Source organism: Orcinus orca, chromosome 15 (genome assembly GCF_937001465.1).
Source record: "Orcinus orca chromosome 15, mOrcOrc1.1, whole genome shotgun sequence".
NCBI lineage: Eukaryota > Metazoa > Chordata > Mammalia > Artiodactyla > Delphinidae > Orcinus > Orcinus orca.
Genome location: NC_064573.1, coordinates 59977024 through 59991689, shown reverse-complemented (window position 1 = coordinate 59991689; position 14666 = coordinate 59977024). Strand labels below are relative to the sequence as shown.

At 45.0% G+C, this 14666-nt stretch overlaps 1 protein-coding gene across 2 annotated transcripts in view; it reads right to left on the bottom strand.

Moving 5' to 3' along the window:
* The window catches only part of RAB31 (RAB31, member RAS oncogene family), a 112350-nt gene that overhangs the window by 61051 nt on the left and 36633 nt on the right, over window positions 1-14666 (bottom strand). For both annotated transcript variants that reach the window (XM_012535276.3, XM_033439412.2), the window contains exons 2-3: window positions 10419-10498; window positions 6101-6182 (exon numbers count right to left, since the gene is read on the bottom strand). In XM_012535276.3, the coding sequence (XP_012390730.1) occupies window positions 6101-6182; window positions 10419-10498 (162 nt within the window). The remainder of the gene's footprint in view (window positions 1-6100; window positions 6183-10418; window positions 10499-14666) is intronic.

Sequence of the window (14666 nt, the reverse complement as noted above, 5' to 3'; positions counted from 1 at the left end):
GACCGAGAGTCAGGAATTAAACCCTCACACGTGTGGCCAACTGATCTTCAACAGAGGTGCCAAGACAACTAACTGGGCAAAGAATAGTCTTCTCCATGTGTGTATGATACTGACATACAAAGAATGAAGCTGAATTCCTTTCTTACCAAGATACACAAAAAGTAACAACAAATGATCAGAGAGCTAAATGTAAGAACTAAGACTATAAAACTCTCAGATGAACATACAGGAGTAAATCCAGTGACCCTGAGTTAGGCAAAGACAAGTGTTGGCGAAAATGTGGAGAGATCGGAACCTCATGCATTGCTGGTAGGAATATAAAATGGTGCAACCACTTTGGAAAACAGCTTGGCAGCTCCTCAGAATGCTAAACTTAAGAGTCACGACCAGTTTCAACCCTAGATACATACCCAAGAGATTTTTTAAAATGCATCTGCACAAAACCCTGTACAAGAATGTTCACAGCATTATTTATTCATAAAAGCCAAAAAGTGTAAACAACCCAAACGTCCATCGACGGATGGATGGATAAACAAAACGTAGTAATCCATACGATGGAACATAAACAGCCGTAAGGAGGAAGTACTGACCCAGCTACAACACGGATGAACCTTGATGACATTATGCTCAGTGAAAGAAGACAGAAAGCCCACAGACTGCATGAGTCCATTTACATGGAGTGTCCAGCTTAGGGAAACCTAGAGACTGAAATTAGCCGAGGGCTGGGGGATTTGAGGGGAGGCTATTTTTTAGTCTGTATGTGTGTTCTTCAATTTCATCCTTAAAAAGCATAAAACAATGAGCTTGATTTCAGAAGCCAGTCTATCCAACTTCAGATGTTTGCAGAGGACTGGAGAGCTTTTATGCTAATAACGGAATCATCAACTCGCCTTTGTGGAGTCTGTGACTGTGGTTCAATTGAAACCAAAATTACACAAATGCAACCGTTACGGCTCAGGCAGCCTACTAGGAAAGACAGACAGCGGTAACACTGACTCTAACCAAATGAAACAAAAGAATAAGATGAGGGCTTCCCTGGTGGCGCAGTGCTTAAGAATCCGCCTGCCAAAGCAGGGGACACAGGTTCGAGCTCTGGTCCGGGAAGATCCCACATGCCGTGGAGGAACTAAGCCCGTGCGCCACAACTACTGAGCCTGCGCACTTAAGAGCCCGCGAGCCACAACTACTGAAGCCCGCATGCCACAACTACTGAAGCCTGCACACCTAGAGCCCGTGCTCCGCAACAAGAGAAGCCACCACGATAAGCCTGCGCACCGCAACAAAGAGTAGCCCCCGCTCGCCGCAACTAGAGAAAGCCCACGTGCAGCAACAAAGACCCAACACAGCCAAAAATAAATAAATTTAATTAATTAATTAATTTTTTAAAAAAGAATAAGATGATGCTAATATTTTTCCAGGTTAGATTCTTAAAATAATGCTGCTCTGATGGATCAGACCAAGAGAAGGAAGCCTGACATTTTCCCAAGATACTGACATTTTCAATGGCGTTATTCTATAGATTGTGATTGTGTTTTAAAGCAGGCACAGAAGGATCTAGAAGCACACATCTAGAAAGTGAAGGTTGCATCTCACATTGTGATATTTAATAGCAATGAGGATATGCTGGTCCCCAGTTTAAGTGAAAAAACAAAGGAGGAAATCAAAGGACACTCGGAGGGAAGGAATGACGTGTTGATACCGTGGGACAGAAGTCTCATCTCCCCTCACAAATTCTGACGATGGGACGACAGACCTGGGCAGATAAGCTCCTTTCTCTTCCCGGGGTTCTCCCTAAGCTGCAGCTCCTGAGTGCATCCTTCTAGGGGCTTTGCTCACCTACCGCTGGTCCTCTTCACAGATCAGCATGGAGCGGAAACCAGCACCCATGCGAACAGGGCAGGGTGGAAACCCCAAAAGCCCCCACCGAGCTCCAACACGGGCACTCTTCCCTCGCAACACCCCTCTGGGGAGCAGGAAAGTAAATGCACAAATCTTGAAAATGGTAAGCTGTTAACAAATTGGATTCAACAATCAATTGGAAAGGGTTACATTTCTTTTAGACCATTTTTCTTACAGAGGCACTCGGTGGATTACCATTTGCCATTGAAAGAACTAGAGGATGCCCATCATATATGGCTGAACTAAAAGCAAAATTAAGATAGTATATTAAGAAAGAATGCACTCTTACACCCAGACAAAACCCTAGTTTGAAAAGATACATGCACCCCTATGTTCATAGCAGCACTATTCACAATAGCCAAGACGTGGAAGCAACCTAAATGTCCATCAACAGAGGAATGGATAAAGAAGATGTGGTACATATATACAATGGAACATTACTCAGCCACAAAAAAGAATGAAATAATGCCATTTGCAGCAACATGGATGGACCTAGAGATTATCATACTAAATCAAGTCAGAAAGAGAAAGCCAAATACCATATGATATCACTTATATGTGAAATCTAGAGTACGACACAAATGAACATATTTGTGAAACAGAAACACACTCACAGACAGAGAACAGACTTGTGGTTGCCAATGCGGGGTGCGCAGGGAAGGACTGGGAGTTTGGGATTAGCAGAGGCAAACTATTATATATAGGATGGATAACAAGGTCCTACTGTACAGCACAGGGAACTATATTCAATATCCTGTGATATAAACTGTAATGGAAAAGAATATATATATGTATAAGTGGGTCACTTTGCTATACAGCAGAAATCAACACAACACTGTAAATCAACTATACTTCAATACAATTTAAAACAAAAAAAGAATGAATACACTCTTATACAAGGACAGGAGAACCGGGATCCCTTTACATCTTCAGTGCCCAGAGGGAAAAACAAACTTTCAAGAGTACGAATCTGTGCCACACGGATAATGCAGGATTAGTACCGGCAGTAAGTAGCGCATCGACGGAAGTGCCGTGTGTGCCAGGCAGACACAGACTTGCTCTAATTTTGAGGAATTAACATATGCAAAGCACTGCACTCAGCAGTCTCCCTCCTTGAGGACACAGAAATCTGTCTTGATATTGTCAACTCATAAATCCAAAGAGATTGGATTTGTTTAGCGTTGTGAAAACTAAGGAGAACAGCAGCAGATTTCTACGAAGATAAGGAGGAAAAATAAAACGCACTGGACTCCAACAATTAATGAGAGAACCAACAGCACTCTGCACCAGCAACAGCAAGGAATTTATTTTTAGCTCAAACACGAGGGAACGTCATTACGAGCATGATTAAGTCCCGCAACGAGCTGCCGAAACGACTGAAAGACTGCCATCCTGGAGAGACAGGGGACCGCACAGGGGGACCACAGACAAGGTCAGCCGGGAGTCACACACCAGCCCTTCGAGGGTCAGAGGGATCGGACAACCAAGAGTCTGGGTGGATACGGCTCAGTCGCTCTCCACAAACTGGATTCACCTGAAGTTACCACCCAAACCCCATCCCTCTTCCCTGAAGTATAAAGAGAATCACTAGTACGGAGGTGTGCCTTGCACTTACAAGGCTAACACTTTTCAAATTATAGGCACAGTAATATAGTCACAGGTGTCTATAACCTCTAAGAGTCAAATTTTAGAAAAGCAATTAGAAGAATTAAAAATACAGTCATATGAAAAAAATTTTATTGCTATGTTGCTTTGAGATGCTAAGTGGGCCAGACTCCAAACTAAAATAGTCACTTTAGAGCCAAATTTCATCAAAAGCAATCGACCCCTTGAATATTTTATTGGAATAAGTAAGTAAATGTCAAATGTCCTGTTTAGATTATACAGAAATCTCCCTTTAAGGACACTATTATCAAGGGAAAACGGCAGATTATAAAGACTCATGATCCCATTGATATGAAATTATCAGCACACACAGTGAGCTATCTGAAGGATGGTCACCTAATGTCAACAGTGGAAATACCTGGGGGTTGGGATTTTGGATAATTTCACTTTCAACTGTATGGTTTTGTATGATTTTTCTATCATAACAGAACTATAAAGCACAGGACCCAGACTGCTGGATTCAAATTTCAGCTTTACACCTTACTAGCTGTGTGATCTTGAGAAAGTTACTTAACCTCTCTGTGCCTGGGTGACCTCCCCTGTAAATGGAGATAAAGATAGTCCCCAGCTCAGAGTGCACTCAGCACAGGGCTGGAGCACAACAAGCCTTCAGGACACGGCAGCCGGCGGTAGAAGCCGCAGTGCTGCCAGATCTATGTAAAATTGACTTATTACACTCAATAAAAGCAGCTGCAAAAGCAACTATTTCATGGGCAAAAGTAAAAAGGGGAGCAAGAAAATCTCACTGCTTAAGTTTAAACAACAACCCCTCAAACTCCCAAAACAAAAAACTAGCAGATCTACTACAGAGAACACACAAGTACATGCAGAAGAGGTCCCTAAGAAGACATTTCCCCTGGAATCCATCCCCCTCACTTCAGGAAACAGAGAGAAAGAGGGGCCCCAGGCAGCAGCTTCATAAGTGCATATCTGCACTCTCAATTCCACAGAGAAACAGAAGACATTCTAATGAGGTTAGCATTTGTAGGACAGAAGATTCGTCCCAATTAAAGAAAAGAAAATCTCTGAAATGCCTTAATCTACAAACGCTGGAACGTTCATTTTAAGAGTGGATTTATAGAAAATGAAAATTATATAAACACACACTTGATTTGTTAGGAGCTGATGATGAAAAATGATGGGTTATCCTGAACACTGGATTCTCTTTCTTTGAGAGGGAGACGGTCCACAGAATCGATAAGTGAATTCAGTGGTGTATTAGAGGCTGGTAAGGGCTATGGAGAAAAATGGGGTGGGGAGGGCGGGGAGGAAGTGCTGACATTCTAAGCAGGGTGGGCAGAGAAGGTGACGTCTGAGCTGGGACCAGATCAGGGGAAGTTCAACCTGTCACTCCACGATCACAAGCTCTGGTGAAAGTTTTGATCAGGCCGAAAGCTCTCATTGAAGACGAAGTATCGGTTACCGCTGTGTTCACTTCTCCTGGCCACCCCTCTCAACTTTGATAACGTACGCTCTACTTACTACACACATTCTCTGTTCTAGACAGTCTGCTGGTGTTTGTTATTTCACTTTTTAAAATCTAAAGATGTGAGGTTCTTGAGTAATCTTCTCCATAAATATCTTCAGCAAAGAAAAAGAATCAGGAATAAGAGAGCAGTCATCTGCTGTTTCTGGTAGCCCAATGTCCATTGCCCTGTTTCCGAGCAAGAGAACCCAGACTTTCCTCAGGGAACAAAGCCCATCTGGCTCCCAGCCAGCAGGGTTCAGGCGCAGCTGAACGCAGCCCTCACCTCCAGGGGTAAGTGTACTGCCTGGCCCCACCAGTAGGGGCGCCACAGCCCCCGAGCACATGACCAGGTGGAGAAGGACCCCAGGGGCAGGTCTGGGAAGAGGTGCCTGCTTCCTGGGGTTGCTGATGAGGCCTCCTTGCCACCCTCGTGGAAGGGAAGCTGGTGGGTCAGCCTAAAAATGAAGTCAATTTAAAGGTAAGCAAGCCAAGGACTTCCCTGGTGGCGCAGTGGTTAAGAATCCGCCTGCCAGTGCAGGGGACACGGGTTCGAGCCCTGCTCTGGGAAGATCCCACGTGCCGCGGAGCAAGGAAGCCTGTGCGCCACAACTACTGAAGCCCGCGCACCTAGAGCCCGTGCTCTGCAGCAAGAGAAGCCACTGCAACGAGAAGCCCTCGCACCGCAATGAAGAGTAGCCCCTGCTCGCCACTAGAGAAAGCCCGCACGCAACTATGAAGACCCAGTGCAGCCAAAAATATAAATAAATAAAATAAATAAAAAATTTTAAATAAATAAAATAAAGGTAAGCAAGCCAAGAAAACCAAATAAGAGACGGACACCCTGGACAGCACGTTGGCAGGAATGGAACTCAGTCTCACCCTAAGATGATGTTGCCCCCTTCTTTTTCTCATAGCTGAAGAGTACATTTCCTTTTTTGCTTAAATTATGTCAAGCTGGGTTTCTATCACTAGCAACCAGTAGTCTTGCCAAATACAAAGAAACCATTGGTCACTGGCATTTTTCCCCCCAAGATTTTCCCTAGAAAGCCAGCAGCAGCACGTTCTTACCCGTTCCTGACCAGCAGTGTCCCAGATGAGGAACTTATGAAGTTCATTTCCACAAGGCACTGTTTTGGTCATAAAAGATGCCCTGAAAAAGAAAAAACCGACATCTCCACGTTACCGATCACCCCTACAACCTTCACGAAGACTCCTGTTTCCAGCAAGTGAAGGTGGAGCCTCTGCAGGACTCCAGACGCTCTCCTCTCAGGGGTCACGGAGAGGAAAGAAGGGCTGTGGAGTCCTGTCACCAAAAAAAATATTCTGCATTTTCTGTTAGTACAAGGGGGGTTTAGCGGTGGAGAAGGCAAAGAATGCATTCAAAACACTGTTTCCAAAACATTTATCTTCAATTGTTCTAAGATATTATGCCTGAAATCAGGAAAGAAAATAAAACCTTAGATTTTGAAAACATATTATCACCACAGTGAAGAGTGAAAAAGCAGCTGGTATTCGGGCATTTGACAGTGTGGGCCCTGCAGAGGTGCAAACAGTGGCGCATACTCCCTGCTCTATGAATCCAGCACTGGTAGCAATGATTAGAATACTGTATCTCATTCCCATCCTGCTTGCCTAAGCACAGGGATAAAGATGGGTAGCTTAACAAACATTTGTTTCCTCCAAGAAAAAGGAAGGATTTGAAATTCTCAGTAGATAATGAAACACTTGCTATTTTCTTTTTTGCATAGTTCCTCTTAAAGCTTTTTCTTTGTGCTCAGGAAAGATGTAAAAATCCTTGTACTGGATAAAGCTTCCCATTCATTAAAAAATAGCAAGTCTCTCCAGTCCTGTGACAGCCAGACATGAGGAGCCTCCTGATGTGATGGGATTAGTACACGCATCACCTGGGCAGCATGCCGGGCAAAAACGTTTAATCTGAATTTAATCATGAGGAAGCGATCGAGCAAATCTGGAATGGGGAACGTTCTACCAGACAACGGCCTGAATGCTAGGAATAAGTCAGTGTCATGAAAAGCAAACAAAACAAAAGGCAGGGGAATTGTTCTAGATTAAGAGAAAGAGACAAAACAACCAAATGCACTGTATGGACCGAGACTGGACCCTGGAGACCCTGGGTTAGGAGGAAAAGCGCTTCAAAAGACATTTTGAGGACAACTGGAGAAATCTAAATTTAGACTATATGTCAGATATTATCATTGAATCGAACTAACTTTCTAGGTACAATAATGGTGTCCTCCTCATGTTCTCCTTAGGAGATGCACACCGGAGTCTGCAGGGGAAACATGTCAGGGCGTCTCTCACTTTCATGGACCCCGCAGGCCCTCCTGGTCCAGTGCAGGGTCCAGCCCTGCGACCAGCCACTCAGCGCTCAGCCCAGTAATATTTCCTCAATTTCTACTCCTTTCCCCCAAGACTAAGAGGCAAACTACAGAAGTCCCAGGGAGAAAGGTATTCGGCCCTGCAATTCCCATACTGTTCCCACAACATACACACACACCAAGGTTAATAGTTGTAATTATCAACGTACAATTGTACTAAGTGGAAATTCTAAGTATTTTTCTAAGTGATATGACCTAATATGATCAATATCGCATCTGCCCCATGACATTTAATTTCTTTAAGAGTTCTTAAACTATACATCCCAGATTACCGGTCAGAGCAAATATATTCCAAAAATAAAAATATCTTTACTACTTTTCTCATTATAAAAGTAATATAAGTATTTCACAAAAATGAAATTCAAAAAATGAAAATAAAGCAGGAAAGTAAAATCAACTGTAATTTCACTACCTAGCCACGATCACTGCTAATAAGTTGGTATATGTCCTTCCAAATGATCTTTACACAACTTTTACCCCCAAACTGATGATACATAAATTTTGTTTTTCCTCCACTTTACATATTGTGGACATCTTTCAATTTCTATGAATATAGATCAACATCATTATCTAAAGGGACTGCATATTACACACCATGTTATGGATGTAAGTTCATCTTCATCACCTATTTTTCACTATTATGACAATAGCTACATGAATATCGTTGTACCTAAACCTTTGTGTCCTTGTACACTATTCTTTGGACTTAATTCTTAGAAGCATATATTCTCCACGTTGCTACGTTCACCAAACGGTGGGTTGTACCAACCTACATGCCCACCGCAGTGTATGAGATGACCTTTTCCCCAACCAAGAATCTTTCAAATCTTTCAGGATGACACATAGAAAATGGTATCTCATTCCTGTTTCTGTTATAGTTATCATAAGTCTGGACATCATTTTAGTGTTCACTGTTCACTTGTTTTGCTTTTGTGAATCTTTAGTTCGTGACCTTTTCCCACTTTTCAGTTGGGATGTTCATCCCTTTATTATGTACTTTTTGAGGATTTTACACCAGCTTTTTGTAACAGTATATTTTAAAAAATATTCTTCCAGTTAAATCTTTGCCCTTTTACTTGGCTTATGGATTTTTTCCAGAAACGCTTTTTTAAATTTTATGTGGACAGCTATATCAATATTTTGTCTCGGTACTTATTTTTGTTTTTGTTTCTACTTTGATGTAAGCAGACTTTCATTCATTTTTCAATATATTCTAGGCAATGGGATAAATAATACAGCAACTCTGCCTGTAACAAGTTCTCAGGCTTAGAAAACTAAGTTTGTGCCTTTAAAATCTTAGACTTTACTAACTGGGAAAAAAAAAAAAAATCCAGGCCAACCCCTTCACTTTACAGATAAGAGGGGAGTAAATCTGAGACCTGAGAGACGGCCTTGACCCTGGTCAAAGAAGAATCTGATGACACAGTCAGAAGAGAACGCAGAGGCCCCGCCGCCAGCCTGTGGAACGGGGGCTCACAAAGTCCCTCAGTTTGCTCCCCTGTGAAACAGGTCCCAAATCTATTCTGCATGATCTACGGGCTGTTGTAGGGTCAAATGAGGAAATGATAGCTGTGAAATCCCCACCTTGGTACACAGTAAGCCCGTGAGGAACAGCTCTAGTCACAGTAGTAATGAGTACCATATATATATGTACGTATATACCTATATGTGCAGACACACTACACACACACGCGCGTACATGCACACACGCACACACCCCTCTCTGTCCCTGATTTCCTGCCACTAGGAGAAAGACTATATCACTATTTGAAATGAAGACTGACAACCATTGGTCTTTTGGTTGTTTGGGTTTTTTTTTCAGCCTCCTTGCTAGCTTACGACTTCAGACTCTCAGGCATCTTCTCCTCCCTCTAGTTGCCTTCTCGAGCGATGGGTGTGAGCAATGCTGAACTGACTTCGTTCCCTGCAGGAAGCAAAGTCTGGCAGAGAAGCTAACACAATTTCCTTGTAAAGGTCGAAATAGAAAGGGAGGTGCACACACACGTCTGTTCAGGACGCCGACAATCTGCCTGAACAGCAGCCAGAGTTTCTTATGAGTCACAGGACGATAAGGATGAACTTTCGCTGCTGAAACGCTGCCCTTTCACAGCCTTCGGTCTTTCCCCAGCACAGTGATCACAGTGGGAGGGAGGTGGACTCCCAGAGGACTCACTTGTTGTGAGTCAGAAGTTTGCTGTGTGCCTGCCACGAGTTTTCTCCACTTACGGCTGATGGAGACCATCGCCCTGTCCTCATCAATCCTACCCAGTTTCCCAAATTTATACACTCATTGTTTCTCTGCTGAGGAAGACCAAACCTTGCTCTCTGCAGAGAGCATGTTGTCTTCAGGGAGAAAACTAAGCCAGGCCAAGTTCTACGACAGTGAAATATCAGGCACCTGCCAAACCGCACAGCAAAAGAGCGTCTGGCAAAGGTGTCCGTAGGAAAGGGGAAAATGGAACAGGAAAACGCTCCTACGTTCCAAGGTCGGGGTCTGGGGTGAGCAATCCTCCCCTCGCCTCCCAAGCATTAGAAAGGAGATGCTGACATTGGATTAAGCCAGGAAAGGAAACTCAATCTGCCCACAGGCTGTGCAGACAGCTCTGCTGTGAGTGGATGCGCTCCCGGTTTCCGTGCAGGCGAAGTCAAAGCAGAACCCAAAGCAGAACCCTCAGGGATTTGCCCCAAGTCTCGACTTCCATCTGGAAATAAAGCCAGCGTGATTTGCAGAATAACGCTCTTGGAGATCAAGGAAATGGCCTTAGGCTGCAGTGTGAGGAGGCTGGTTGGGGGGATGGAGGGGATTGACAGGGACAGTAAGACCAGACACACTGCCTAAAAGTCCCTGAATTTCTGTCCAAGTCTTTACAGTTGGGATTGGTTCTCACTGGCTGGGATGAAACCACTTGAAGGCTCAGACACAGAATGACCTCTCTGAGTGCTTAGAAAGGAGGAAAGGTGAATTAGAAGAACAGACGAGAACTCACCCAATGGTTGGGCTGATGTTGTGGTCAAAGTGATCCTGGACAAAGCGACACACAATGCTCGATTTCCCGACACCGGTGTCCTGGAAGAGGAAGAGAACACAGCCGTGAAGATGAAGGCCGCCGATTCTGACCGAGCCTAAACAGAACCCAGGACACGGGAGCTTCCTTCCAGTTGGTGGGAAGGGGGATATTTTCCTCTATTTCATACCAGCATTTTCAACAATGAAATCGTATTGCTTTCATAAAATGAGAAGAAGTATGGTAAAAATAAGTTTAAGAAACATGTCCCATCTATACACAGTAACTAACCTAGAATTGGCATGTTCACAGTACATTTATTCCCAGAAATTTGGAAAGTTTTGGAGGGGTCTAAGACATATGGCAATGCATCACATTGTTTTGCTAGAAATAGAATTGATTTTGTTCAAAACTTTAGCACTCTAAAAAGATGTAACCTATTTTTCTAGGTATCGCCCTGTAAAAATGATGAATTCTAATTATTGCATTTCTAGCATTTTCTCTCTAGAATCTGATGGCTGCATAAGAACCTCCAGTTTTGCTCAATTATATAAAGGTCGCATCTCAGCTCTTTCTCTGTTAAATAATTCTTTAAAGCTGATTAGGATAGGGGTCCAGTTACACACTGGAACTAGGACACATGGGTTTTTCTGCAGTCCCTTCCAAAACACTTGGTCAAATGGTTCAAGGAATACAAAACACAAATTCACAAGGTCAAAGAGATGGGAGAAGAGACAACCATCAGACCAGTGATGCCAGCGAGAAGCAATGTTGGGGGAGGGGGTATCACTGGAGCCAAAGGGCCTGCAGGGAGGAGAGCAAGTCAGTCCACGCCCACATTCCCTGAAGGTATCAAGAGCTGGAGGGCGACGCTGGAATCAGAATCAGGTGAAAAGCTGCATAAAATAACACGCTGGGCGCCCCAGGCACGTAACCAGGGGAGGGACATTCCATAAGGACCCAGGAGGCTGACTCTCCAGGAACTGTGTATCAGCCACCGGCTGGCTCGGGACTCCACATGCAACTCAGGGGGCCCCGGGGCTACTGCCCTGGCCTGTGGGACCCCAGATGGAAGAGGCGAGGGTGCCCCTCTGGGGAAGAGGAAAACCCTGCAGACCCTGATATGTGGCGTCCCCCAACTACAGGCCACGTGTGCACCCACCCACAAGCCCCCGTGCAAACAGAGCTTTGGGAATGCATTTTAATCTTTTAAAAAGAAAGGCTCAGCTAAGAAATACCAGACACTTATACCCACAAAAAAAAGAGCAGGATGCAATTTTAGCAGATCATTCAGAAAGTTAAGAGGGACCCCTCAGAAATTAAAAATCCGATGGTAGAAGTGGAAATTTCAAAGGAAGAGTTACAAGGTGAAGTCGAGAGATTGCCCAGAAAGCAGGGGAAGGAGAGCAAAGCAACTGCCCCAGCTGCCAGCAGCTGTGCTTTGAGAGCGGCCGCAGGGCACGTGGAAAAGTCCTGTCGCCCTGCTCTGAGGGCATCACGTAGACTCGAGACCGACAGTGAAAGGGAAACGAGACACGTTTAGCCCAAGAAGGAAAAAACATACTGATACACTTCTCTTAAAAATATAACGTTAGGGCTTCCCCGGTGGCGCAGTGGTTGAGAGTCCGCCTGCCGATGCAGGGGACACGGGTTTGTGCCCCGGTCCAGGAGATCCCACATGCCACGGAGCGGCTGGGCCCGTGAGCCATGGCCGCTGAGCCTGCGCGTCCGGAGCCTGTGCTCCGCAACGGGAGAGGCCCACGTACCGCAAAATAAATAAATAGCAAAATAAATAAATAAATAACGTTAAAAGCCTACAGATCAAGGAGAAAACGCTGAAACTCAGATAAAGGTGTTTTTCTCTAGACACTGAAATATGAAATGAGATTTGAAACACCACTGCCCATCTGAACTACGGGCACGCCCTTTCGTTCCTACATTCAGGAGGCCGTTCCAGCAAACCTGGGGCGAGAGGGCTGTGGGCTCAGGATCCTCATCAGAAAGTCAGTGTCCAGAAGGCGTCAGCTCCCGGTGCACGCGGCCTGCGCTGGTCCCGAGCCCCAGGGAGAGCGCACCAAGCACTCTCTCTCTGCAGTGTGGGCATCGCTGTGCGGAGCTCAGAGAGGTGAGGACAGAATGGAAACATCAGCTCCTCTGACTCCAAATCAATGCCGCTGCTATTTCTGAGCTGCACCTTCGGGAGGGATTACAGCTAATGTTCCTCACTCCCCCCAAACCACAAGGCCCTCCTTCCCATCTCAGCTGCTCTTAAAGCCCCCGTGGATGAGCACACCCTTGCCATCCTGCGGTCTTCGCAGCCCCGGAGACACTGGACACGGAAGAACTGGGCTGCCACCCAGGCCGCCCTCCTTCCCAGCTGGGACGATGGCCCCTTGACAGCCTCCGCCCAGCAGCAGGGAGCTCGCCCTCTAAGGGGGGGGCTGGCTCCAGGGCTCCAGGGTGCATCCTGGGGGTCATGATTCTGCTCCGGGGGCATGTTTTGGAGTACATCCATTTGCTCTTCGCAAGGGCTCAGCTCAAAACTGGCTCCAAATCCTCCCAACAGCCCAAGGGTTCTGCGAGGCCAACCCTTAAAATCCCCTTAAAGATGAAATATTCCAAAGCCAAAATTCCAAATTATTCATCTCTATTCATCATCTTCTCCGGATAACTCAAGCTAAAATCCCCCTGGTCCTGCATAGTTAAAGCAGCCAGCCTGCTCAAATTTAGATTGAAGCTCAGTCTTCCAACAAATACACTCAGTGTTTCTTTTCTTTTTACAATGTAACTCCCAACATCTCTCTCTTATACAATTGACAGGAAGGAAATACAGGACAAAAGGATAGGCAAAGTTTTAGTTTCTCTCCGAAAGGAAAATATTCTTACAAAGCACGGCCTAAATCATCTTGCAGGGCCGATGGCTTTGTGATGACCTGGGGACCTCGTCCTCCCGTGCCTGCTGTTCCCCCTCCAGCCACGAGGGGAAGGCCCGGCTCGAGGATGGCAGAGGAGCCAGGCAGGATGCCGGCGCTTCTCATGAATCACTCAGCTTGGTGACTTCCTTTTCCTGCAGGACCTCATTCAGACCATGACACACACACACACAGGAGGAAAACGCCCTGAGTCATGACTATCCCACGGGAAATGGCAAAGGTCTGAAGCAAGAAATCCTGGGTGGATAAGGAGGCAGAGGAGAAAGAGAAGGGGCGAGGCCCGGGCTGCTCACGGCTCTCCATGGCCCCGTTACTTCCGGGGGGCTTGACACCGATGGAAGGAAGCTCGTTCGCTTCCTGAGATGAGGAGCCTGTCACAGCCCTGTCCAGCCTCTAGTTCTGCACAAGAGGAAGCTGCGTGGCTTCTGAGGTCACACAGCAGGCCGCAGAGTCAGAACCTAATTTTCTGAGTCCCGGTGAAATCCTTAAAGGCTCTCATCAGGTTAAATCAACCGCCCTGTCAAATGTAAATTTCTTTAAAAAATAGTCCATTTCTAGAACCCACAAGGAGTGCTTTGACTATTGCTTTCCAGAGTTACCTTCCTTAGTAGAGTCACATGTCCTAAAGATACGTCTGCTGGGTTTTGCCTTAACGAAAGGGGGACATATTGCCAACTACCGGGGAGGCATTAGAATAAAACCAATTTTTTTTTTAACTGAAGTATAGTTGATTTATAATGTCATGTTAGTTTCAGGTGTACAGCACAGTGATTCAGTTATACATACACACACATCTATATCTGTATACTCCTGTTCAAATTCTTTTTCCTTATAGTTTCTTACAAAATATTGAGTACAGTTCCCTGTGCTGTACAGTAGGTCTTTGTTTATCTATTTTATATACAGCAGTGTGTATATGTTAATTCCAAACTCCTAATTTATCCCTCCCCGCCTTTCCCTTTTGGTAACCATAAGTTTGTTTTCTATGTCTGTGGCTCTATTTCTGTTTTGTAAATAAGCTCATTTGTATCTTTTTTTTTTTAGATTCCACATATAAGCGACATCATGTATTTGTCTTTGTCTGCCTGGTTTACTTCACTTAGTATGACAAGCTCTAGGTCCATCCATGTTACTGCAAGTGGCATTATTTCATTCTTCTTATGGCTGAGTAATATTCCATAGTAGATATATACCACATCTTCTTTATCCATTCATCTGTCGATGGACATTTACGTCGCTTCCACGAGAATAAAACCAATTCTGACTGCACAAAGCAGGAATAAAATTTAGTACAATC